The 23,984-nt window shown below is 43.9% G+C and overlaps 1 protein-coding gene across 1 annotated transcript in view; it reads left to right on the top strand.

The window, feature by feature from the left end:
• Window positions 1-3,368: 3,368 nt before the first annotated feature.
• The window catches only part of CHPT1 (choline phosphotransferase 1), a 37,877-nt gene continuing 17,261 nt past the window's right edge, over window positions 3,369-23,984 (top strand). Inside the window, exons 1-3 of the mRNA XM_065401477.1 lie at window positions 3,369-3,611; window positions 16,851-16,998; window positions 19,132-19,273. Of these exons, the coding sequence (XP_065257549.1) occupies window positions 3,369-3,611; window positions 16,851-16,998; window positions 19,132-19,273 (533 nt within the window). The remainder of the gene's footprint in view (window positions 3,612-16,850; window positions 16,999-19,131; window positions 19,274-23,984) is intronic.

Here is a 23,984-nt window from a genome sequence, read left to right as displayed (position 1 = left end):
TTCCCTACCCGGCTTGATTTGCTGACTATTAATAATGGAAATGCTCGAGGCCAATGCAAGGTCGATATAACGCGGTTTCACCTATAACACGGTAAGATTTTTTGGCTCCCAAGTACCACATTATATTGGGGTAGAGGTATAGTATTTTTCAATTCACCTCATACAAGCACTGAAGTGCAATCTCTTTATCGTGAAAATGTAACTTACAAATATAGATTTTTTTTGTGACATAACTGCACTCAAAAACAAAACAATGTAAAACTTTAGCTCCTACAAGTCCACTCAGTCCTACTTCTTGTTCAGCCAATTGCTAAGACATACAAGTTTGTTTACATTTACAGGAGATACTGCTGCCTGCTTCTTATTTACGTCACCTGAAAGTGAGAACGGGCATTCACGTGGCACTTTTGTAGCCGGCGTTGCAAGATATTTACGTGCCAGATATGCTAAACATTCGTATGCCCCTTCTTGCTTTGGCTACTATTCCAGAGAACATGCTTCCATACTGATTATGCTTGTTAAAAAAAGTGTTAATTAAATTTGTGACTGAACTCCATGTGGGAGAATTGTATGTCTCCTGTTCTGTTTTACCCACATTCTGCCATATATTTCATGTTATAGCAGTCTCGGATGATGACCCAGCACATGTTTGTTTTAAGAACACTTTCACTGCAAATTTGACAAAACGCAAAGAAGGTACCAATGTGAGATTTCTAAAAATAGCTACAGCACTGGACACAAGGTTTAAGAATCTGAAGTGCTGTCCAAAATCTGAGAGAGACGAGGTGTGGAGCCTGCTTTCAGAAGTCTGAAAAGAGCAGCACTCAGATGCGGAAACTACAGAACCCGAACCACCAAAAAAGAAAATCAACCTTCTGCTGGTGGCATCTGACTCGGATGATGAAAACGAACATGCGTCGGTCTATTCTGCTTTGGATCGTTATCGAGCAGAACCCGTCATCAGCATGGACGTATGTCCTCTGGAATGGTGGTTGAGGCATGAAGGGATATATGAATCTTTAGTGCATATGGCATAAATATCTTGTGACGCCGGCTACAACAGTGCCATCCGAATGCCTGTTCTCACTTTCAGGTGACACTGTAAACAAGAAGCAGGCAACATTATCTCCTGCAAATTGTAACCAAACTTGTTTGTCTGAGTGATTGGCTGAAGTAGGACTAAGCGGACTTGTAGGCTCTAAAGTTTTACATTGTTTTATTTTTGAATGCAGGGTTTTTTTGTACATAATTCTACATTTGTCAGTTCAATTTTCATGATAAAGAGATTGCACTACAGTACTTGTATTAGGTGAATTGAAAAATACTATATCTTTTGTTTTTTACAGCACAAATATTTGTAATCAAAAGTGAGCACTGTACACTTTGTATTCTGTGTTGTAATTGAAATCAATATATTTGAAAATGTAGAAAACAACCAAAAATATTTAAATAAATGGTATTCTATTATTAACAGCGTGATTAATTGAGCGATTAATTACATTTAATTTTTTTAATACCTTGACAGTCTTAATAATTAGAATTTTGAAGGACACACCATGCAAATTCCATTCTGAGTAAGAAAATGTGTCCAGCTCCTCTGAAAAATATTCTTATTTACCAACTGTGCTGAGGTTATTTGCCAACAGAAACATCCATTACTTAACTACTATGTTCTCCAGACACTTCATAGTCAGCATCACCTGTATGCGTACTATATGATTTCATATTTGCTCAAAGTTTGACACGGCATAGTAAGCAATGACTTAGGCAATCACCTGGGCTTCAGCTATGGCTCTCAAAGGGATTATAAAGAAGGAAATGTACACAAGGAAAATCATATTAAAATAAAATAAAGTTTGTGAGAAAATGACCAGGAACTTTACAGCAGGGGATTCAACCAACATTACCTGCAGTAACTCAAGCACAGCTTACATAGTTTTGCAACATGGGGCCCATGATTACTTTCAATATCATAGAATCATAGGGTTAGAACAGGGGTGGGCAAACTACGGCCCGCGGGCCGGATCCGGCCCCTCATGGCTTTGGATCCGGCCCGCGAGATTGCCCCTGGTGCTCTCAGAAGCAGCCCCCGGGCGGGGGGGGGGGGAGGGGGCAGAGGGCTCCACGTGCGTTGCCCTTGGCTCCAGGCATCGCCCCCCGCAGCTCCCATTGGCTGGGAATGGGGAACTGCGGCCAATGGGAGCTTCAGGGGAGGTACCTGGAGGCACAGCAAGGGCAGCGCACACAGAGCCCTCCGCCCTCCCTCCTCCAGGGGCCGCAGCGCTTCCTGGAGTGGCGCGGGGCCGGGGACAGGGCAGGCAGGCCGGGAGCCTGCCCTGGCCCCGGTGCGCGCTGCTGCCACCCGGAGCTCAAACCCCTCCTGCACCCCGCCCCCCCAACTCCCTGCCCTAAGGCCCCTGCCTTCACCTTGCATCCCTCCTGCACCCCAACTCCCTGCCCTAAGCCCCCTGCCTGCACCTAGCACCCCTCCTGCACCGCAACTCCCTGCCCTGAGCCCCCTTGTACACCCTGCACCCCAACTCCCTGCCCTGAGCCCCCTCCTGCACTCCACACTCCTTCCCGCACCCCAACCCTCTGCCCCGGCCCTGCATACAATTTCCCCACCCAGATGTGGCCCTCAGCCCAAAAAGTTTGCCCACCCTTGCCCTAGTGGAAACTGTGATCTGTGGAAATGACACAGGCCTTAGCATGGGATGATGTGACTGGTGTAGCACCTGATCTGATTATCACAGGTGACCTGTCTCCAAAATTTGTTAGTCTCTAAGGTGCCACAAGGACTCCTTGTTGTTTTTGCTGATACAGACTAGCACAGCTACCACTCTGAAACCTGTCACCATCTAGTTATCACTGAGGTGATGGGCACTATGTGGGCAGCCCATTGCCCTAGGGGCACCATAGTGCCTAAGAGACCACTAGCTCGTAGTTATTACATACACAGTATACAGGGGCCCACAGGGCATATGTGGGCTTGTTGGGCTCAGCCTGTGGAGTAAGGGTGTGTGGGTGTGTGTGGGTGCCACTGCCAGCTCCCCTATGGGGGAAGGGAGGAGGATCTGCTTGGCTCCCTGGGGGGCAGGTGAGAGTGAGCAGAGGGAGGTGGGGGGAGGAGCTGCCCGGAACCCTGGGGGGCAGGCGGGGATTAGGGCTGCCCGTATCCCAGCGGGGAGTGCTGGGGGCGGTCGCGCTTCAGGGCCCGGGGGTTAAATATTGGCTGCGGGCGGCGGCTGCGTTCTGGCCTCGGTCCCGCCCTCGGCTGAGCCCGCCCCCGCCTTGCGCCGAGCGGCCCGGCGGCGAGCCCCGGGAGCAGCCAGGCTCAGGCGCCGAGCGAGCCCCCGCGAGGAGCTGCCATGGCCGGGCTGTGGGCGCCGCCCAAGCCCCTGAGCGCGGCGCAGCTGAGGCGGCTGGAGCAGCATCGCTACAGCGCGTCCGGGCGCTCGCTGCTGGAGCCGCCGCTGCAGCTCTACTGGGCCTGGCTGGTGGAGCAGATCCCGGCCTGGCTGGCCCCCAACACCATCACCCTGAGCGGCCTCCTGCTCAACCTGCTCACCACGCTGCTGCTCATCGCCTACTGCCCCAGCGCCACCGAGCAGGTACCGCCCGCCCGCCAGAGGGTCCCTCCGCCGCCCCCTTCAGCGTCCCCCGCAACCCCACAGAGACCCAAGTAGCTTCTGCTTCCCCCAGTCTCACAGGGCCCCCCTGCCCAGACTAAGCCAGGCCGTGTCCCTGCTCCCCTCACCCTGCAGGAACCTCAGCACCCTGTCCCCTTAGCCTGTAGTAACCCCCAACCTATGCCTTTTCCCCAGCCAAATGGGCATCCCTCTCAAATCACCTTCTTGTCCCATACTGCCCCACGCCAAGCTAATCTTCCCTCTACCCAACCACCTACTATCATCCCCCAAAATACCCCACCCTTTCCCCCACAGCATCACCTCTTCTTACCCCACAGTAACCACTCTCCCATGCCCAGCACACTCCATAGTAATCCCAGTTAGAACCCCCTCTAGCCAGCTCTCAGCCCCTGCATTGTGTCCCTGTCCTTCACTCAAACACTATCTCCTCCTCCCTGCACATATGCTCCACTGTAAACAACCTCACTCTCTCCTGCATTATAATCACTAAATCCACCTATGCTGTAACCGACCTTCTGCCCCCAAGGTCCCTGCTTTGACTGAAACTCTCCCAGCAGCTCTAGCATTCAACCCCCATTTTTCTCTGTAACACCTTCTGTGCACATTGTACACACCCATTGTGTGAGGGCTTGTAACCCTCTCTCTAGTGTAAATATCAGCCACACAAATACACCCTGTATCCCTCACACATACTGTAATCTCCAGGTGTAACACACAGAGCACTCACTGCAAAACAAATTCCTTCACAAATTGAGAACCTGCCCACATTGTAATCCCTTCCTACTGTAAACCCCGGGATGCTGTAAAAAACACACAACTGGTGCACTATATCTTCAGACAGTGTTTTGAGCCTATGCACACAGTAAATCCTACTGTGTTGCGTCAATAGTGCCCCACCTGTGTTATAAGTAGGTTTGGCCTTCTCTTTCTAGAAAGGATTAAACAATGTCTACACAGGAAAGCCCAAACAGTTATAATGCCAACTAACAGGGTCCGTATGCAGCGTAGTTGTAGCTGTATTGGTCCCAGGATATTGGAGACAGGGTGGGTTAGGTAATATACCAGGAGTGAGCCGATCAGACCTCGCCCACCTGCAAGGGAGAAGGGACTCACTAACCCCCCCCCCCCACTGGGCCTGAGCCCCGAACCCACCCAACCTCACCGGCCGCCGCCAATTCCGAGAGCGAGCCGGGGAGACCTCACCCACCTACATGGGGGAAGGGACCTTACCCCCTGAGCCCCAACCCCACCGGCCAGTTCCAATGCCGAGAATGAGCCAGGGAGACTTCACCCACCCGCAAGGGGGAAGGGACCTTTAAACCCCCTCCTACGGGACCTTACCCCCGGAGCCCCGAACCCACCCAACCTCACCGGCCACCGCCAACTCAGTGAGTGAGCCGGGGAGACCTCGCCCACCCGCAAGGGGGAAGGGACCCATATTCCCCCCCCCCCCCCGAGCCCTGAACCAGCCCAACCCCACCGGCCACCGCCGATAACGAGAGTGAGCCGATGGGACCTCGCCCACCCGCAAGGGGAAAGGGGCCTATATACCCCCCCCCCCCCCCCCCCCGGATGGGCCTTATCCCTTGAGCCCTGAACCCACCCAACCTCACCGGCCACCGCCAATGCCAAGAGTGAGCCGGGGAGACCTCGCCCACCCGCAAGGGGGAAGGGACCTATTAACCCCCCCCCCCCCGCTGGGCCTTTTTCCCTGAACCCCGAACCTACCCAACCTAACTGAATCCCACCACGTGAGGGTCGCCCCATCACCATTACCCAGCCCACCTACTTGTACCCATGACTATTTGTACCCCCTATGTGGATGATTGACCCTCACCGCTTACCAACTGTGTCTTGATCTCGCCCACCGCTTACCCCCCCATTGGAGACATCACAGTCTGTATGTATTATGTGTGCTGCCAACCCCGACATAACATCCCCCCCATACTCTGTATGTTCCCCCAATGATCGACAACCTACTCTTCAAATCTTTTGTACCGTTTATTTTTAAACATTCTCTAATAAAAATTTAAATCTATTGTTGGTGAGACAGACAAGCTTTCGAGCCACCAGAACTCTTCTTCAGGTCTGGGAAAGGTACTCCCAGCATCACAACAAGGTGGAACAGATTGTTTAGCTTAAATAGTTAGCACATATTGTAAGGGGTCATTCAAGGTAGAGTGGCCCATTAACGCTTCTGCAGTCGGAGGACAAAAAGAGGGGGTTAGTGGGTTATAGGCTGTTGTAATAAGCCATAAATCCAGTGTTTCTGTCCAGTCATGATGTTTAGTATCTAGCAGAGTAATGAATTTGAGCCCCAAGGCTCGTCTTTTGAAAGTGCTGTGATGGTTTCCTTTGAGGTTGAGGACTGATAGGGCAGATATAGAGTAATGGCTTCATGAAAAGTTTTCACCCGCAAGTGATAGGGTGTTCTTATCATTTCCTGTGTGAGTTCATTCAATAGTGTAGTGATTGATTTCACCCACATAGTTTTTATTGGGGCATTTAGTGGACTGGATGAGGTATATCACATATTGTGATAGGCGTGTGTAGAACCCATGGATCTTGAAAGGTGTGTTGTGGGAGGTGTTGATCATTGTAGCAGTGGAGATATGTCTGCAAGTTTTGCATCGGTTGTTCTGGGACGGTCTGGTGCCACTTTGAGTTGGTGCGGCCTGGTCTGTGGGGAGGTTGCTTCTCATGCTAAATAGTTTCTAATACTTTGACTTACTCCAAACCTCACTCATTCAGTGGGAAAGGAGACTCCCTTTGGGGGGATGAATGTCAAGCCTGTTTTTGGCAACAGAGAGTCCTGTGGCACCTTTAAGACTAACAGATTTATTGGAGCATAAGCTTTCATGGGTGAATACCCACTTCGTCAGCCTGTTTTTAACATTTTTCTTCTAGAGAGAAAAGATTTGTCTTGTGTATTGCCAGCACTCATGATTTTTATCATGAGAGTCACAATATTGGTGTCCTTAAGTCCAAGCTCCTGGAGTCATGTCATTACATGAAAATCTTGGCTTTCTGCAACACTAAAGGGTTTTTTTGCTCACAATATCCAACCAGTCTCACCAACAGTTCGGCTCCAAAGATGGGAGCACTAATGTAGACTGAAGTTGCTGGCATTTAAAGTGCCTAATACTACTCTGTTAACTTAAGCCAGAGGTTCTCAAACTGTTGTCCGCGAGCTCCATTCAGGTGGTCCATGGATAGTTCCCTCTAAGGTGCGCGCCTGGGTGGCCACACACGAGAATGAAGGGCCACCCAGCTAATTAGTGGAGCCACGCAGGCAAATTCTGTCATCTTTCATTCCAAGAAAGAGAGAATGAGCAATGTGGGAGCCTTCTTGCAGTTCTGAACTACTGCACGTGTGGCAGGGGTGAATAGGGCCTAGACTTTTCTATCACAAGGTGGAAACGATGGCCTTAGTCCTGCAAGTACACTCACACAGTCCGACTCTTGCAGCGCCTCATTGATGTTAATGGGGTTTTGCAAAGGCCTGTCTGCGCAGATCCACTTGCAGGATCTGGCTCTGACTTCTGCTGTACTTTTGGGATGTGGAGAAACCTGTGTTAGGAGCTAAAATTAAACCTCCAAACTTGTTTTCACTTGTGACCAAAAATGTAAGAGAACTCTTGCCTTCACAGGTTAAAGACTCAGGGCCGGCTTTAGGCCGATTCCCCGGAAGAGGGCCCCATGCTGAAGAGGGCCCTGCGCCGAAGAGGGCCCCGTGCCTTAGGTGCCTTTTTAATTTTTTTTTACTCACCCGGCCCGGGGGGCAGGGGGTCCGCTCCGGGTCTTTGGCAGCATTTCGGCGGCAGGGGGTCCTTAAGTGCCGTGGACGATGCGGAGCAGACCCCCCGCTGCCGAAGTGCCGCCGAAGACCTGGACCGCCGCCGGGTATTCGAATCGGGCCCCGCAGGTCCTAAAGCCGGCCCTGATTAATGGGTTAACCTGCTGTTTGAAATATCACCCTCAGATATTTTCACTTCAGGAAAAATACATGTGGATCATACAGAAAAGAATTTACATTATTGGGATTGTAATAATGCAGTGAGATGGAATTACAGACTTGTAGTTAGTTGCAGCCTGGTATCTGGTAACACGCACAAGTTCCTCGGGGCTTATAGGAGTGCAGTTGTTCAGAGACCTGGCTCGTTCATAACCTTACCCGTACCAAGGTTGAAACTGTGCTAGCCACAACAATATTGGAACATAGTTGTTGGGATTAGTGTATTGTAGATCTTTTGATATTGTAACACTTGAGCATCTTGGCTTGTCTGTTTTTTTTAATACCCTAAACTTTTGCATTCTGGCTGTAGATTATAGGCCTGCAAACTTTTGTTTCTTAAAAAAAAGGGGGGGGGGGCAGTTTTAGTTGGGCAAACTGGGAGAAGCGTGCAAATTTGCAATGGCTACTTTTGAATTCTTAATACCCAAATTGTTTTTATGCAGTGTAGTTGTACCGTGTCAGTCCCAAGATACTAGAGAGACAAGGTGGATGAAGTAACGAAACATTTTATGAATTATTAAATCATTGGCCAACTTGACAGCATAGTTGTACACTTCAACATCTCACCTCTACATAATTGGCCGCAAGAAGCAACCTTTCTCCTTATAATTGAGTGAGAGTCTTGATTACTTAATTGGTCTTGACTACTTAATTGTGAGGAGTATTACAACACTGCATTTCCCTCTATAAATTTGTGAATATTAAAGAGACAAAAGAGTCTATATAATTAAAGTCCCCTGCTAGTACACTTCTACCCCGATATAATGCTGTCCTCGGGAGCCAAAAAATCTTACTGCGTTATAGGTGAAACCGCATTATATCGAACTTGCTTTGATCCACCGGAGTGTGCAGCCCTGCCCCCCCCCCCCCGGAGCGCTGCTTTACTGCGTTATATCCGAATTTGTGTTCTATTGGGTCGCGTTATATCGAGATAGAGGTGTAGTACCTTAAATTATTGAAACTGAATTTTAACACTTTTTAAAAAAAGTGTAGATAAGCGTAGGTACACATTTCATAATATAATAAAAAAAAAAGGTAATTTAGTGCCTGTGAAAGTCCTGGATTGAGAGCCCTCAAGCCTTGATATGGGTTTTAAAGGCACAGGGGAAAGATGCACTGAGATTGTGACTCCGTGACAGGTCACAGCTCTCCATTCTTACTCCCAATCTCTCACCAAGAGTACTGTAGCATTTTGAGGTGTTGTTTCTTCCCAGCAGAACAAAGTTAATTGTTCACTGCCAAATGGGGATGGTGTGGAGGAAATACGCCTGCCTAATTCTGGAGCTTTACAAAGACCTTGTGAAATAATAAATGTGTGAACACTATGCATGCACTAAAGGAAGTGATGCAACCCCTGGTTCCTTCTGGTGGGTAGGACATGATAGTGATGCAACCTTAGTACCTTGATAAACATCTTCAGAACAGCTGCGACAACAGTCATCTGTTGTAGCACACTGACTAATGTTTGCCTTTTAATTGATTTTGACAATTAGATAGAAATTTCCCCCCAGGTCAGATTAGCAGAGACTCTGCGGGTTTTTCACCTTCCTCTGCATCATGGGGTACGGGTCACCTATTCTCTATAACTTGAAGCCTTAAAACATGATTTCAGGACTTCAGTAACTCAGCCAGAGGTTATGGCTCTATTACAGGAGTGGGTGGGTGAAGTTCTGTGGCCTGCAATGTGTGGGAATTCAGACGAGATGATCATGATGGTCCCTTCTAGCTTTAGTGTGAGTCTCTTACCTCCTGGTTACCTGCCTTAAGAACATAATTTCCAGTAGAGAGACACAACTCTGTGAATATTATCCATCCATACATTTTACAGTGATTACCGCATGCCATGGTTTAGTGAATTATAATGCATACGTCTGACACAGGGGAGCCCTGAAAAACCTGTGCATCTCCTGTGCCCTCTGTCTGATGGCATCATGAGATTCCTAGGTCATGGGGACACAGTGATGAAATCTGTCAAAAGTATAAAAGTAGTTATTGATATTCAGGAGACTATTGTCAGACTCCAGAGGATATAAGCAGTATAGGGGGGAAATGGGAAGAAAAGTAGATAATGAAATTTTGTTTGTAGGTGTATCTCCAAATATCGACTCAAAATAGGCCCTTTTTTTGTAACTGGGAACGTGGGGAAGGATATGTGATAGTATAGGATGACTTGAAGGTAAGAGTATGTTGTGCAGTGGCCACAAAAAGGCTAACAAGTGTCATTTAGTTCTACATAAAGAGATCTCTTAAACCACATTAAAAATAGTGTGCCTAATATTTGGCACAAAATTTATAAGTACAGTAACTCCTCACTTAACGTTGTAGTTATGTTCCTGAAAAATGCGACTTTAAGTGAAACGATGTAAAGCGAATCCAACTTCCCCATAAGAATTAATGTAAATAGGGGGGGTTAGGTTCCAGGAAAAAATTTTTGCCAGACAAAAGGCATAATATACATTTTAAACAAGCAATTTAATACTATGCTGCGGGGGAGTAGTGTGCACGTGCTGTGTGTTTACAAACATACTGTACATACAGTACTATAGTTGGGAGGTGCCCCTGCCTTACCCTACACAGGCACAGCCCACTGGCACTGGAGAAAATGAAGCAGGCAAGGAGGCTGAACGTGCTGTAGGCTAGGAGAAGCACGTTGCGCGGCAGCTTCCCCTACTCTGCAAGCACCAGGGGCGGTGGGGGGAGCCTCAGCCCGCCCACTTCCCCTTTCCCCCAAGCTCCAATCCTCTTCTCCCCCTCACCTCCTCCCCCTTTACTTCCCACGCTGTGTCCTCGCTCCTCCCCCTCCCTCCCCTCCCTTCTAAACATGACAAGTCAGCTGATTGCCAGCTGATTGCTGCTGGCAGGAGGCAGGGGGAGCCTGCATGCCAGGTCCTCCCCCTCCCTCCTGCCTGGGGCAATCAGCTGGCTTGCGGTGCTTAGGGGGCAGGAGGAAGGGGGGAGGAGCAAGGATTCGTCGCGCAGGCTCCCCCTCCCTCTCCTCCTGCCCAGGGCAATCTGCTGGCTTGCGGCGTTGGGGAGGCAGGGGAGGGAGAGGGAGCCTGCGCGCCGAGTCCTCGCTCCTCCCTCCTGCCCCCGAAACACCGCAAGCCAGCTGATTACCGCGGGCAGGGGGGGGGAGGGATGAGGGGGAAGGTGCTGATCTGCGGGGTCTGCCGACGGGCAGGAGGCACTGGGGGGAGGGGAGGTGTAGGGAAGCTGCCAGCTGTGGAGAAAGCAGGCAGCCAAACAACCTAAGAGTGGAGCATTGCACAACTTTAAATGAGCATGTTCCCTAATTGATCAGCAACGAAACAACATTAACTGGGACGACTTAAAGTGAGGAGTTACTGTATAGTCAAACTCTTGAAAGAGTGCTTGGGAAGCCTATAAAGTTTATCTAGGAATTGGATCTATCCTGTGAGGAAAAAATCTCAGATCTTTGTATTCAGCCTTTAAAGAAAAGTAATATAGGACTTAAATGTACATGTATAAAAGGGTCATTTTAAGACTGGGTGGAGCAGAGCGGGGGAATGGGACGTGTTCATATTACAGGGAGATGGCAAAATGAGAGATGGTGATCCTCTATGCATCATTGAGAAAATAGATGTGATTTAGCTGCACTCTCCTGAATAATAATCTAATTATTAAGAATAATTGCCAACTTAATTATTGGGTCCAACACTTCTGCCCTTTTGCTATTCTGTCACTATCTCTTCTTTCACCATATCTTGATCCTTTTTACCATTTAGCATGCAGTAATTTTACCAGAGTCCTTTATTTACTCTCTCTGAACTTCCAAAATATCCCTCCATTTGTAAACTTCTTACTGGTGTTTATAAATAACTCCGTAAGGTTTCATTAAAAAAAACAAACAAAGCTACTTCAAGTTTGCCAATTTAAAGCTGCTGAATGGGACAGAAAGACAGTAACATTACATTTTAATTTACATTTTTTTAATTTTTAATTATTTTAGGTTAATTTTCCAGGCCACTGGAACCTCTGTGTTCATGACATTACAAAGCTTTAATTTCAGAATTTGAATGTTCGATTTCTGCAAATAGCAGAATATTTTGTCTTCTCTGGAAGCCAAAATAGCTCAGGAGACCAGATTCTTGACCCACTCTGATTCCTAATTTGATCCCCACTCTTGTTGCTCCCTTTGCTGTCTTCCTAGGCTTCAGGACAGATCATTTTCCTTCCAGCTACATAACTCCTGAGTTATGATAAATACTACTTTTTCTCATAATTGTGAAAGGTCTGAGCAAGATAATGAAAAACAATGAAATTTAAAATTCATACCAGTGTGCTGGCATGTATAGTAATCTTGCTCACTGACTGATGGGAAGAAAAGTTGGGCAGAGGAAGAACACACGTCACCATGGTACTCTCCATTAATTAGGAGCTGAGGGTATTTCAGTCTCCAAATATTAATCTTTTGACCTTCTGAGACTGTCAACTAGGCCTAAGTATGGTAGTGGTTTTTGTGATTTGGACACTTGTTTATTACCAGTTAGATTGAGATCACCAACTCATTTCATGTCAGCTGCCCAACAACATGCAGGTCACTACCACCCTGGGTTAGCTTTGAAGTGGTGACCTTGGGGTGAAAGGCTCCATATCCCGTTTCCAATTCTCCCAAGCCATTCATGCCGACACCTGTTGCTACAGTATCAGTGCAATCTGCTTCCCCTCTCAGCAGGTGTTCTGTAGCATTAACTGATATGGAGGAGATACTTATGGGGAAGATGAGAATGAAAACCCTTTGCTCCTCACACTCCATGGATCCTGTCATGGTGGGGATTTATAAGGAAATGGAAAGGCCATACTGAGAAGGCAGGGGAAATTTTTAACTTTAATTCTAGCATGTGTGTGTACACATTCTAATCAGGGGGGAAAAAGATATTTATTTTATCAAAAATCGGTTTGAAGTTGAGTGTAGCAGAACTGTTTTCCGTTAAATAAACTCTCTTCTGACAATATGATCTGAACTTATGACTGCAAACATTAGCATGTTCTCTTTAATTCAAATAATTATTTAAAAGATTAAACAAGATAAATAGCAAACATACCGCATAGAATGAACTGGAATTAAATAGCATTACGACTGTTGAAGAATATGACATAATAGCTTTTTCTTCATGATTGACCATTGAATATGGAGATTTTGTATTCAGAAACAAATAAAATGCCAACTGTGGGTGAGATCTTGTTTAACAATAGTAATCTGTTTAGCAGTTTTATGTATCCAGTGACTTTAGAAGAAGGGAGGAGTGTGGGAAAATAAAGTGGTTGAGAGGATCTTGTTAACAGAATTAGTACAGGGTACAGTTTTAATTCTGTGTATGATATGCATTATTGCTTTTTTGAGTAATCTGGACTATAAAACTGTATTTTAAACTGTAAGCAAATGGCTGAAAAGGGGAATTTATTGCAACCCAAGCAGCAGAGGCCTGTGCAACACAGCCAAGAATCTGTCCTAGACCCTTCCCAAAATTGAGGGGCCTAGGGTCATGGATTTCATAGACCTCAAAGGCCAGCCTTGGGCAGCTGAGGGAGGGTATGTGTGTGGGGAGGGCTGTGGGGAGAACATTGAATAATACTTGATCTTTATGAAAACATATTGACACATAATCCTAATGATCAGTTTACATTTTAGCTTTGCAAGGATAAGGGTTAGAACAGAGATTTTGTTTAAATGGGAATTTAGATTAATTTAGGAGATTTAAAAGTGCTAGAGTAAATCCACAGAGTTAAGTAGCCTCAGAATCTAGGAGTGCCCTCGTCAAAAGGCCCTGTCCTTTCTACATGGTCACGTTCCTGTCTTCCTGAGGGAAGATGAGCTTGGATTTTCCCCTGTTCCTAGCTTACACAAGTTTTGAAAGTCTTTGTCCCTTTCCGTGTTTTGCCAAAAGATGGTAAAACAATTTTGCCTCCTATTTAATAGCTAGATTAATGGGAGAAAAACATAAAAATTATTTAAAAAGTTAATGTTAAACCTGTATTGGAGCGGGATGGAAACTAGTTTATAATCTTTCATTGGGTTACCATAATGCTATTTTGCTTTCTGCCTGCCACCAAAATGCTCATGTCAGTTGGAATTTAAATCTTTTTCGTATCCAATTTACAGGTAATGCTGAAAGTCTTAAGATGCTAGACTTTTAATTTTCTCCTCACTTAATACTATTTGGGAGGAGGGGAGGAACTGTTGGAGCATCTTGCTTCATAAATCATTAGGTTTAGGCCTTTGTGTAAATGTGAGTCTAGATTTTTGACCTAAAGATTGGTGGGGATTCAGAGTCCCTAATACTGTGTAAACTATAGTGAAAGTCCAAAAGTTACTGGTTTCATACCTGGTCCAAGAGAGACACTACTCTTTGAATGAGAGAATACATCTATTTGACCGAATTGTTACAAATAATCAGTAACAATCATGAAGGTATATTTAAATATATCGCAGAGATTGCAAGTGTCGTCTTGTCTAAAGAGTGAGAAGAGATAAGATAACCCAGCTGGAATAGGAGAGGACTTACCAAAAAAACATTTTGACTAGAATTCGAACGGTAGTCTTATTTTAAATTGAAGTAATACCAACATAAAGAGCATAACAGATTTTATATTATGACTACATAAGTACACCTCTACCCCAATATAACGCGACCCGATGTAACACGAATTCGGATATAACGCGGTAAAGCAGTGCTCCGGGTGGGGGGACTGCGCACTCCGGCGGATCAAAGCAAGTTTCACCTATAACGCGGTAAGATTTTTTTGGCTCCCAAGGACAGCGTTCTATCGGGATAGAGGTGTAGGTATCCCCACGTTGGAGAAGCTTAAACCCAATGACAATGGGCATGTTTAAAAATCTTGAAAGCCCATATTTTCTAAGAAAGCTTCTAAAATTGTGCCAACTGTTTGCAGGTGCAAGTAGAAATTAGACCCCTATGTAACTACCAAAATTAGTCCTACAATCAGATGAGTATCTAACTAAACTCTGTACTTGCAGAATTGCAAGTGCAATTTAAGGGGTCAGGTTGAGATCCTTTCACAAACTTAGCTAGAAGATAATGAATTCTCAGGGCTCCTTAAAAAGGTTTATTTTAGGTCCTGTTTTTACTTCCTATCTGATTCCTTTGGGTGACATACTCTGGAGAATTAATCTGATTCTGTACTCAAGACATTCAGATCCTTTATTTCCCCTAGAGTTTTCACTACTTTACTTTTCTTCTGTCATGATGCTAGACAATGGTTAGCATAGTTACCCAGAAATTTAAAATAGATTTAGCAATGGTCTGGGCAAGGATTACTGAGCCTGCTTTTAACTAGGATGACGTTACTATTGCCTCCAAGTCCGAAGTAGACTAGATTCTCATTTAGAAGTTCATAGCAGGGTTAAATGGATTAGGAAGGGTCCCAAGTAGAGAGATACTGATGATCTTTTCTTTCTGAAAGTTATCTAAGTTCTTTGTTTTTTAAGTTTAAAAATTCATTTTCTTTTCTGGCTTTATGAGCAAGACTTTTAAGCTCAAAATGGAACCTTCCTTAAATATGGTCCTAGTTGGAAGGTCTTGTCTTGTGGATTCCTGGGATGGGTCTAAATCTGATGCGTGATTTGTTCTAAACAAATTGGTTCACAAGTGCTATGATGGGATATAATGAACAGGGCTTAAGAGCAGCTATCTCACCATACTTTCATTTTTTTCCCCTTCTACATTCCCCTCCATGACAACCTCCTGTCCTAACTTAGTTTAAAAAAAGTTTATTATTTTCAATTGTCAAAATTCTTCCCTTTTCTGGTTTGACTGAGACCACTGGCTGGTTTATGTGGATGTGTACCTGTTGTGTGAGGATTTATTTAAAGTGCGTTATTTCCTGGCTCTCAGCCTGACATCTACTCATTAATATTCAGTCTATCCATATAATGTATAATTTGTTATCCAGATACACTCACTAACCTTTAATAAACACACTCGGAAAAGAAATATTATCTATCTTGGTTACCATGTATGTGGTACAGCCAAATTCTGCCCTGTCACACCTGTGAGCTCCTACTGAAGAGGGATTGTACAAGAGTAACTGAGGGCAGGATGTAACAGACAGTTCCTATGTAGGGGTAGAAGAGAATTAATTTTCATGATTTCCTATGGGTTTTCATCTATTTGATATAAACATCTTGCATGTAACCTTTGACTTTATTTCTTCCCGAACAATTTTTTGCGTAAAGTGTGATTGAGAACAACTAGGGGGCAAAAATGTGACCTGGACTGAAACTAGATTTGGGGGTGTATGAGGAAAAGTAATCCGTATGGACTAGTTCCAAAGTCGTACTGATTTCTGAAAGCTAAATCTCCCCTCCGAGATGGGACCACTACCATGGTAAGTCCTGCTAAACTAAAACCCAGTAATGAATGATCAAAAACAACCCCCAATCAATTTAAAACAAGAACTAAATAAATGATCAAAGTCTACATTCAATAGACAGTTGTTCTTCATTCTTAAGAGAACCATTTATTTACTTGGGAGAGATTCTGCAAGGCACAAATGGCAGTTAGGCGTCTGCCTGCCATTTGAGCCTTGGAAAATCTTCAACTTTGTCTATTTAAAAACTAAAACGCCTGTTAACAAAATTACTTAGTGCATTTTCTACTTTTATTTGCATATTAACTGAAATTTGATATACAAATATAACCAGTTCTCTAAATACCTAGGAAGAAAATAAAAATCAAAGTTAATCATCTAATTGACTTCAGAGAATTTGAATGAAACACTGAACTCTTATTTTTTTAAGAAGCTCCTTTTTGTTTGGGTTCTGTGTCCATAAACTTGGATAGAACCATTCCTACTAATTATGTGCACCTCTCTCAATTTTCAGGTGAGAAAATTGAAGTTTATTAATCTTGATGCCACTTTAGATAGCTGTATCTAACTAAAATTTTAGTTTTGTAAATTTAAGCACAAGTGTGACGCTGCATAGATTCTGTTTCAGTGATATAAACTGAGTGATTCATTTCAGATTTACTGCAATTTACACTGCTAAAACTGAAAGAGGACTTTGGCCTGTCCATGGTAGTCTCTTAGCAAAGTACTGCTCTGAAAGCTTTTCATGCAGAGAAAATCTGTAGTATGATAGATTTTGGCTAATAGTAAGTAATCCGGAACTGACAGTATTGATATTTATGCATCTGTTTCAGGCACCGTTTTGGGTATTCCTCTTGTGTGCATTAGGACTCTTTGTTTACCAGTCCCTGGATGCTATTGATGGGAAACAAGCCAGAAGAACAAATAGTAGTTCCCCCTTAGGGGAACTTTTTGACCATGGTTGTGACTGTATTTCCACAGGTAACTTTATTTCTTCATTTTTAAAACTCGGGCGGTAACTGGGAAAATACTAAATCCTAGTAAGGAACAATCTGGCCTAATGGGTAAAAACTAGACTGGGACTTTGGAGTCCTAGATTCTCTTCCTCGCCTACTGGGTGACTATGAACAAGTCACTTTGCCTGTTGGTGCCTCTGTTTTCCATCTGTAAAATGGGAATAAGACTACTGACCTCACTTGTAAAGCTCTTTGAGATCTACTGATGAAAAGTGCTGTATGAGAGCGAGGTGGTTACTACTTACTAACCTAGGGAGTGGGAAAATATTTTAGAAGTGGCCCTGAGACATGTATAATGCATGTTACCTAACTCTTGCATGCGTATATTGAGAGTATGAAGTGAGTGTGTTCCCTCTATTGAATCTGATCACTTTTTGTAAGCGATACAGTACATTCAAAGATTTCCTTAGAGAGAAGTGCAGTATCTCCAGGCAGTAGGCACACCATCCTTCAGGCTTTTTTTTAACATTTGTGTCTACAGTATGCATTTCCACTCGATCCGAGATGACTAATACAAGTAACAATAAGGAATTAAATCTCTCCTGACCTGGTACTGTAGTTCTAACAATTTTTAAGTGTGTTTACTTTTCCTCACTTTGCTTTCATAGTTCCTGATTATGTTGACATGACTCAATCTTTCTAATTAGAAAAGGTTTCATTTCCTTTTAAGAAAGAAATCAAAATGTTGGGCTAGATTGTTTGCTTCCATCAAAAAAACAAAACAAACAAAAACATGCAAGTTCTTGCGTTTCTCTGTCCTGAAGTGATGCTTTTCTGAATTGCTGTCCAAGTCACAATTTTTAATTGGCTACTGCGTAATATCTGAAATTAATAGCCCACTTTTGTTGTTGTTTTGTACTACAAACCTTAATTCATCTTGATGATTTAGCATCAAATTAAAATTGAACTACAGGTATTTATACTGTATCTAGCATCTTAGATACTTATACAGCCCTCATCACTATTGTGTTTGAGCCACATAAGTAGTGAAGCCAGCCTTCAGTTCTTCTGTCGAGTAAGTTATGACAGATGTTTGATTAACCCAGTAAATAGGCCTTGGTATGTGTGAAGGCCCCAAGTCTAGGGATTGGGTCCTGTTCCTGGGGGGGGGGAGGGGGAAATAGGGTGTCATGGGGGGGGGAAATAGGGTGTCATGGGGGTGGGGCTTTGCAGAGCACCCCCTGCAGCTTTGGTTACATGGGGCTCGCTGAGCTCGGCTCCCTACTCTGGGCATTGTCACCTCCAGGATCGCAACACCGCTCAGGTTTGGCTCCTCCCCCTCGGGGGAAACCAGCTGGGCCAAATTTGTGAGAGTGGCGTGACCTGGTGCACAGGGTCACAGTGCCCCTCACTCATATTTGAGCTGGTTGCCTTCCCGTCGTCATGATGGAGGGGCAGTTGAGCCAAACCTGAGTGGCACTGTGACCCCATGCACCAAGCCACAACAGTCTCACGGGACTGGAGCCGCCATGTGATCCTTTGAAACATTCCAGTGACCCAGTTTTGGGTCACAATCCACAGGTTGAGAAACTCTGATCTAAACCTAGTGAGACAAGGAACACTACAGTGAGTGCTGAACTGTGCATGTTGTAGTTAAGGTTATCCAAGAGTTCATTTTCTCCCTGTTTTCACAATATTCCAATTCTCTGAAGATGTTGAGATGAGATTCTCTATATTTGGTCTGCACTTGATGATGGTGTGATGTGTGATTTTGTTTTTAAATAGACCTCAGGAAAAAAGTTTATTCTAAAATGTAAAACCTATTTTTACAGTAATTTGTAACTCTCACTATCTATAACCTATAACAATGTCACCCAACGTGTGGGCATGCCTCACTGGTTGTGTGGGGGTGGGGGGCAGGGGTCTGAAAAGGTATAAATTAAGTTGGGTGAGCCTCTAACAACACATTATGGGGCTGTAAAGTGCACCATAGGTTTCATTTTCCTGAAGGGGGCTCAGCTTCAGGTTTGGGAAATGCTGTCCAACATGTCACTATACTATTGATGCTATTGCAGTCAAACTTTGTCTAGTGTTTATCTTTAACATTGCAGGTAGTATAATTATTTATGACTGACCATGCTTAATCTCTGCCTTTCAGTTTTTGTTTCCATTGGAGCCTGCATAGCTGTTCGACTGGGAACGAACCCTGACTGGCTGTTTTTCTGTTGTTTTGTGGGAACGTTCATGTTTTATTGTGCTCACTGGCAGACATATGTATCGGGCATGTTAAAGTTTGGAAAGTAAGTAGAACTCTTTTCAGAACTGTACGTATTTGATCTTTGGATTTGACACATCAAATTTTTGACATCTCATTTCACCTTCCACCCATCCTTCCCTTCCCTCCCTCTTCCCCCCCCCCCCCCCCGCGCCAAAAAAAAATCTGTTTTATCTGTAGTTCATATCTGGTCCAGGACCTGAAATTCATATCAAAACTGACATTCCTTTTTACAGATGTCAGATGTCCCTGAGACCTCTGTACAATTGCTATTGATTTGCAATACATTAAACTCTATTTACAGTAATGGCTTCATAAAGTCACTGTTAGTCATTGGGGTGCACAGTGCTTCCCAGAGCTCCAGGAGCACAGGGGGCACTTCACCTCACTTCTCCATAGTTTGAGGAGGGTGCAGCATTTACTCTTCACTGAGCCTATCCAGGGGGTACATGGCCCTGTGCCCTTCTACTTTGGAGAGGCTAGTCCTGGAAGTGATGTTAACCTTGTATAGTCCTTACAGTCGAGAGTATAAGGACCACACTATGTCCACTCAGTCCTACTTCTTGTTCAGCCAATCGCTCAGACAAACAAGTTTGTTTACATTTGCAGACGATAATGCTGCCAGCTTCTTGTTTACAGTGTCACCTGAAAGTGAGAACAGGTGTTTGCATGGCACTGTTGTAGCTAGTGTTGCAAGATATTTACATGCAAGATGCACTAAAGCTCCATATGTCCCTTCATGCTTCAACCACCATTCCAGGGGACATGCGTCCATGCTGATGACGGGTTCTGTTTGATAACCATCCAAAGCAGTGTAGACCGACGCATGTTCATTTTCATCATCTGCCACCAGCAGAAGGTTGATTTTCTTTTTTGGTGGTTTGGATTCTGTAGTTTCCGCATCAGACTGTTGCTCTTTTCAGACTTCTGAAAGCATGCTCCACACCTCGTCCCTCTCAGATTTTGGAAGGCACTTTAGAGTCTTAAACTTTGGGTCAAGTGCTGTAGCTATCTTTAGAAATTTCATATTGGTATCTTCTTGGCTTTTTGTCAAATTTGCAGTGAAAGTATTCTTAAAACGAATAACATGTGCTGGGGTCATCATCCAAGACGTCTATAACATGAAATATATGGCAGAATGCGGGTAAAACAGAGAAGGAGACATACAATTCTCCCCCAAGGAATTCAGTTACAAATTTAATTAACGCATTATTTTTTTAACAAGTGTCATCACCATGGATGCATGTCCCCTGGAATGGTGGTAGCATATGAAGAAGCATATGAATCTTTAGCGCATCTCGCACATAAATATCTTGCGACGCCAGCTACAACAGTGCCATGCGAATGCCTGTTCTTACTTTCAGGTGACATTGTAATTAAGAAGTGGGCAGCATTACCTCCTGTAAATGTAAACAAACTTATTTCTCTGAGCGATTGGCTGAAAAAGATGTAGGACTGAGTGGACTTGCAGGCTCTTAAGTTTTACATTTTGTTTTTGAGTGCAATTATGTAACAAAAAAAACCTACATTTGTAAGTTGCACTTTCATGATAAAGAGATTGCCCTACACTACGTGAATTTAAAAATACTATTTCTTTTGCTTATCATTTTTACAGCGCAAATATTTGTAATAAAAAATAATATAAAGTGAGCACTGTACACTTTGTATTCTGTGTTGTAATTGACATAGATATATTTGAAAATGTAGAAAAACATCCAAAATATTTAATAAATTTCCATTGGTATTCTATTGTTTAACAGTGCGATTAATCGCGATTAATTTTTTTGAGTTAATCGCATGAGTTAATGGCAATTAATCGACAGCCCTAGCTAGTATACTACATTGATGAACCTTATAAGTACCTGCATAGATTAGTCAATTTTATAAGTACATTTTGAAGCACGTAACAGCAGACACTCTCCAAAAGGATTTATTAGGTATTCTGCATGTTTTGTATTATTTAAATATACATTTCCCCTTAGAACGTCTTACTTTCTATTGTTAGTGCATTAAAATGCTAAATGTCAGTTTTTTCATATTACAATTTTAATGACTCTCTCTTTTTGCAAATTTTGGGTTATTTAACTGGGAGCAACTCTTAACTTGTAAGTACAGAGCTGGTGAAAGGGGTCTGAATGAAGATACTGGAGTCTGCGTAGCTCTGTCCACAGCAGTACAGCACAAATGGTGGCAGTGGAAGTTTTTCTGCCAATGTCCCTTAGTCCTGAATTGGTAATCTTCCCTCTAAAATGAGAAAATAATTTAATCTTCTCTCCCTTCTGTTCTTGGACCCCTTTGCTGAGACTGCCAGCGAGGACTGTGACTTTTCTGTGTGATGTGGGTAGCTATGTACTAGATCACTTCATAGCATTAAATGATGATCAGATGGGGAACGACATTTGAACACTACTAACCTAGGTTGGATTAGAATCCATGGTACAGACGTAAAACTATATCTCTCTACCAGTGGTCTGAGCCAACCAATGTGCTGGAGAGCAGACAGACATTCATGGGAAGTTGCAAAACTGAGATCCTTTTAAATGGTGCTAATGCACATCCTTGTCTTTTTTTTTTTTATTATTATTATTATTTTTTATTTTATTCATAGTTTTGTCCTATGAATACACAAGACAACACGGTTTGGCAGTCTAGAGGAACTAGAGTCTACTTAAACATTTTAAATTTAACTTCACGTATATGGTGTAAGTTCTGTGCACATAAGCTTTGTTGGCTATATAACTGACATACAGTAAGTGCTAGTAGCTTTCAGACAAGATCTTCAAGCACTTTGTAAAGATAGGCATTTATTACAGATGGTGAAATGCAGGGAGAGAGTTGAGTTGAATACCTCAAGTCAGTCATTGAGACGGGGTCAGAGTTGGCAATGAACCCAAGTCTTTAAACATTATATCATTTCCCCTGCTGGGTCTATTAAGAATTCTTGGCACAGAAAGATAGATTGGCTTTGCTACAATAATGACTTACAATAGTGAAGTAGTCTTTAAATATGTTACGGTACAGGGTATTTCCCCAAGTAAGTGTGTGTCAGTAACAAAATCCTTTACATGAGTCACAAAAATTTACTTCAAACAGCAGTATTCTTTATACAAATAAAGTATAATGCAAAAGCTGGCAGCACAGACTTTGCAAGGTGGAACCCATTCTGATCTTTTTGATTCTACATGTATTGTTGACTTTGCTGTATGTTCAGGGCCTATGTGGTTTTAGGTTCTTTTTAGGTTTTAAAGGGTGAGTGGGTATTGCTTTGTAAATAGGGTTTTAAGTCTGGTGTACTTTAGTGTTTAATTGGCATGTCTGCTCTCTGTCTTAACTAGCACCCTTGTTTGGCAGGGTATTCAATACAAAGATCTGGTCCAAACCCTAAGGAGCCTTGAATGGCAAAAGCAATGTTCAGAAGATCATTACATTTTATAACTCTGTCCTCCTGATAAAGAATTGTTGACATTATTTCAATAGTTTGTTGTACACGTTCAAATGTTATCTCCAAATTAAAACTTCTCTTCATTCAAATAAGAAAAGACAGTGAGAACAGATAACTTTGGACAGGTCTGTACAAACTTTGGCAGTGTAAACATTGCTAGTTTACTATAGATTAATTTTTAAAAAATCATGCCATCCAGAAATTTATACACATGCTCTATTAAAGGCTACTTTATGGGTTTTGGGTAGAACTAGAGAGAAACTCTCTTCCCTTCTCAGTGACACCCATTGCAAATGGTCCAAATTTTAAGCTAAATAAAAAAAAAAAGAGTTTTAAAGATTGGAAGACCCTTGGAATGCATACTGTTGGCCAGCTGTTCACTGAAGGAACTTATTTCGAAATCAAAACTAACTGGCCAACTCTCCAACTGGTACCAATACCTTCAAGTTAGGCACGGTTTCTCAGTTTTCTAGAAGTTATTCTTCTTTGAGTGCTTGCTCATGTTGATTCCATGCTAGGTGTGTGCGTACCACGTGCACAGTTGCCAGAGATTTTTTTCCCCTCAGTGGTATCTGTAGGGCCGGCCATAGTGCCCCCTGGAACCCCATGTACATGTGCTGGTATAAAGGGCACCGCCAGCTCTGCAACCTCTCGGTTCCTTTTTACTGCCCAGGATGGTTGCTTGGAATGCTCTTCTTGCTCTTGCAAGGCTTCCCTAACACTGGTTTAGACTCTGATCTCTATTGTGTATAGTTTTTGTAGTTAGCAAATTTAGTTACCAGTTAGTCTTAGTGCACATAGTATAGATAGCAGTCCCAGTTGTAGAGGGACATCATCCCAGGGGCTGTGCATGCCATGTACCTCCTGCGGCAAGCCCTTGCCTGTGAGTAATCTGCATTTGGCCTGTCTAAAGTGCTCAGGGAAGCTCACGTTAAGGAAAAGTGTAAGATCTGCAGGGGCTTCAAACTGCAGACTCAGAAAGACAGATATTCACTTGAAGGCTCTATTAATGGAGGCAGCCCTCAAGACCATCCTCTGAGCCATCTTGCTCCAACTCAGGGCCGAGCACTTCAGCCTCCATGCAAAGTGCTCCACCGGCACCGTGCTCTTCCCGGCATCGTTCTCCATCCCCAATGCTGAGGAAGAAGCACAGGAAACAGCGCGCTGAGAGAGGGTGTTCTCCAGTGCCAGAGTGGAGCAACTGATGTAGTGAGACCCACGCCGGGCCACTCGTCCTCCCTAGAGCCACGGTTGGCTCTGGCAACTCCGCTTAAGCACCGAGCCTGGTTCAGAA

Source organism: Emys orbicularis, chromosome 1 (genome assembly GCF_028017835.1).
Source record: "Emys orbicularis isolate rEmyOrb1 chromosome 1, rEmyOrb1.hap1, whole genome shotgun sequence".
Taxonomy (NCBI): domain Eukaryota; kingdom Metazoa; phylum Chordata; order Testudines; family Emydidae; genus Emys; species Emys orbicularis.
Note: the sequence above shows the minus strand (reverse complement) of the source record. Positions and strands in the feature narration are given on the sequence as shown.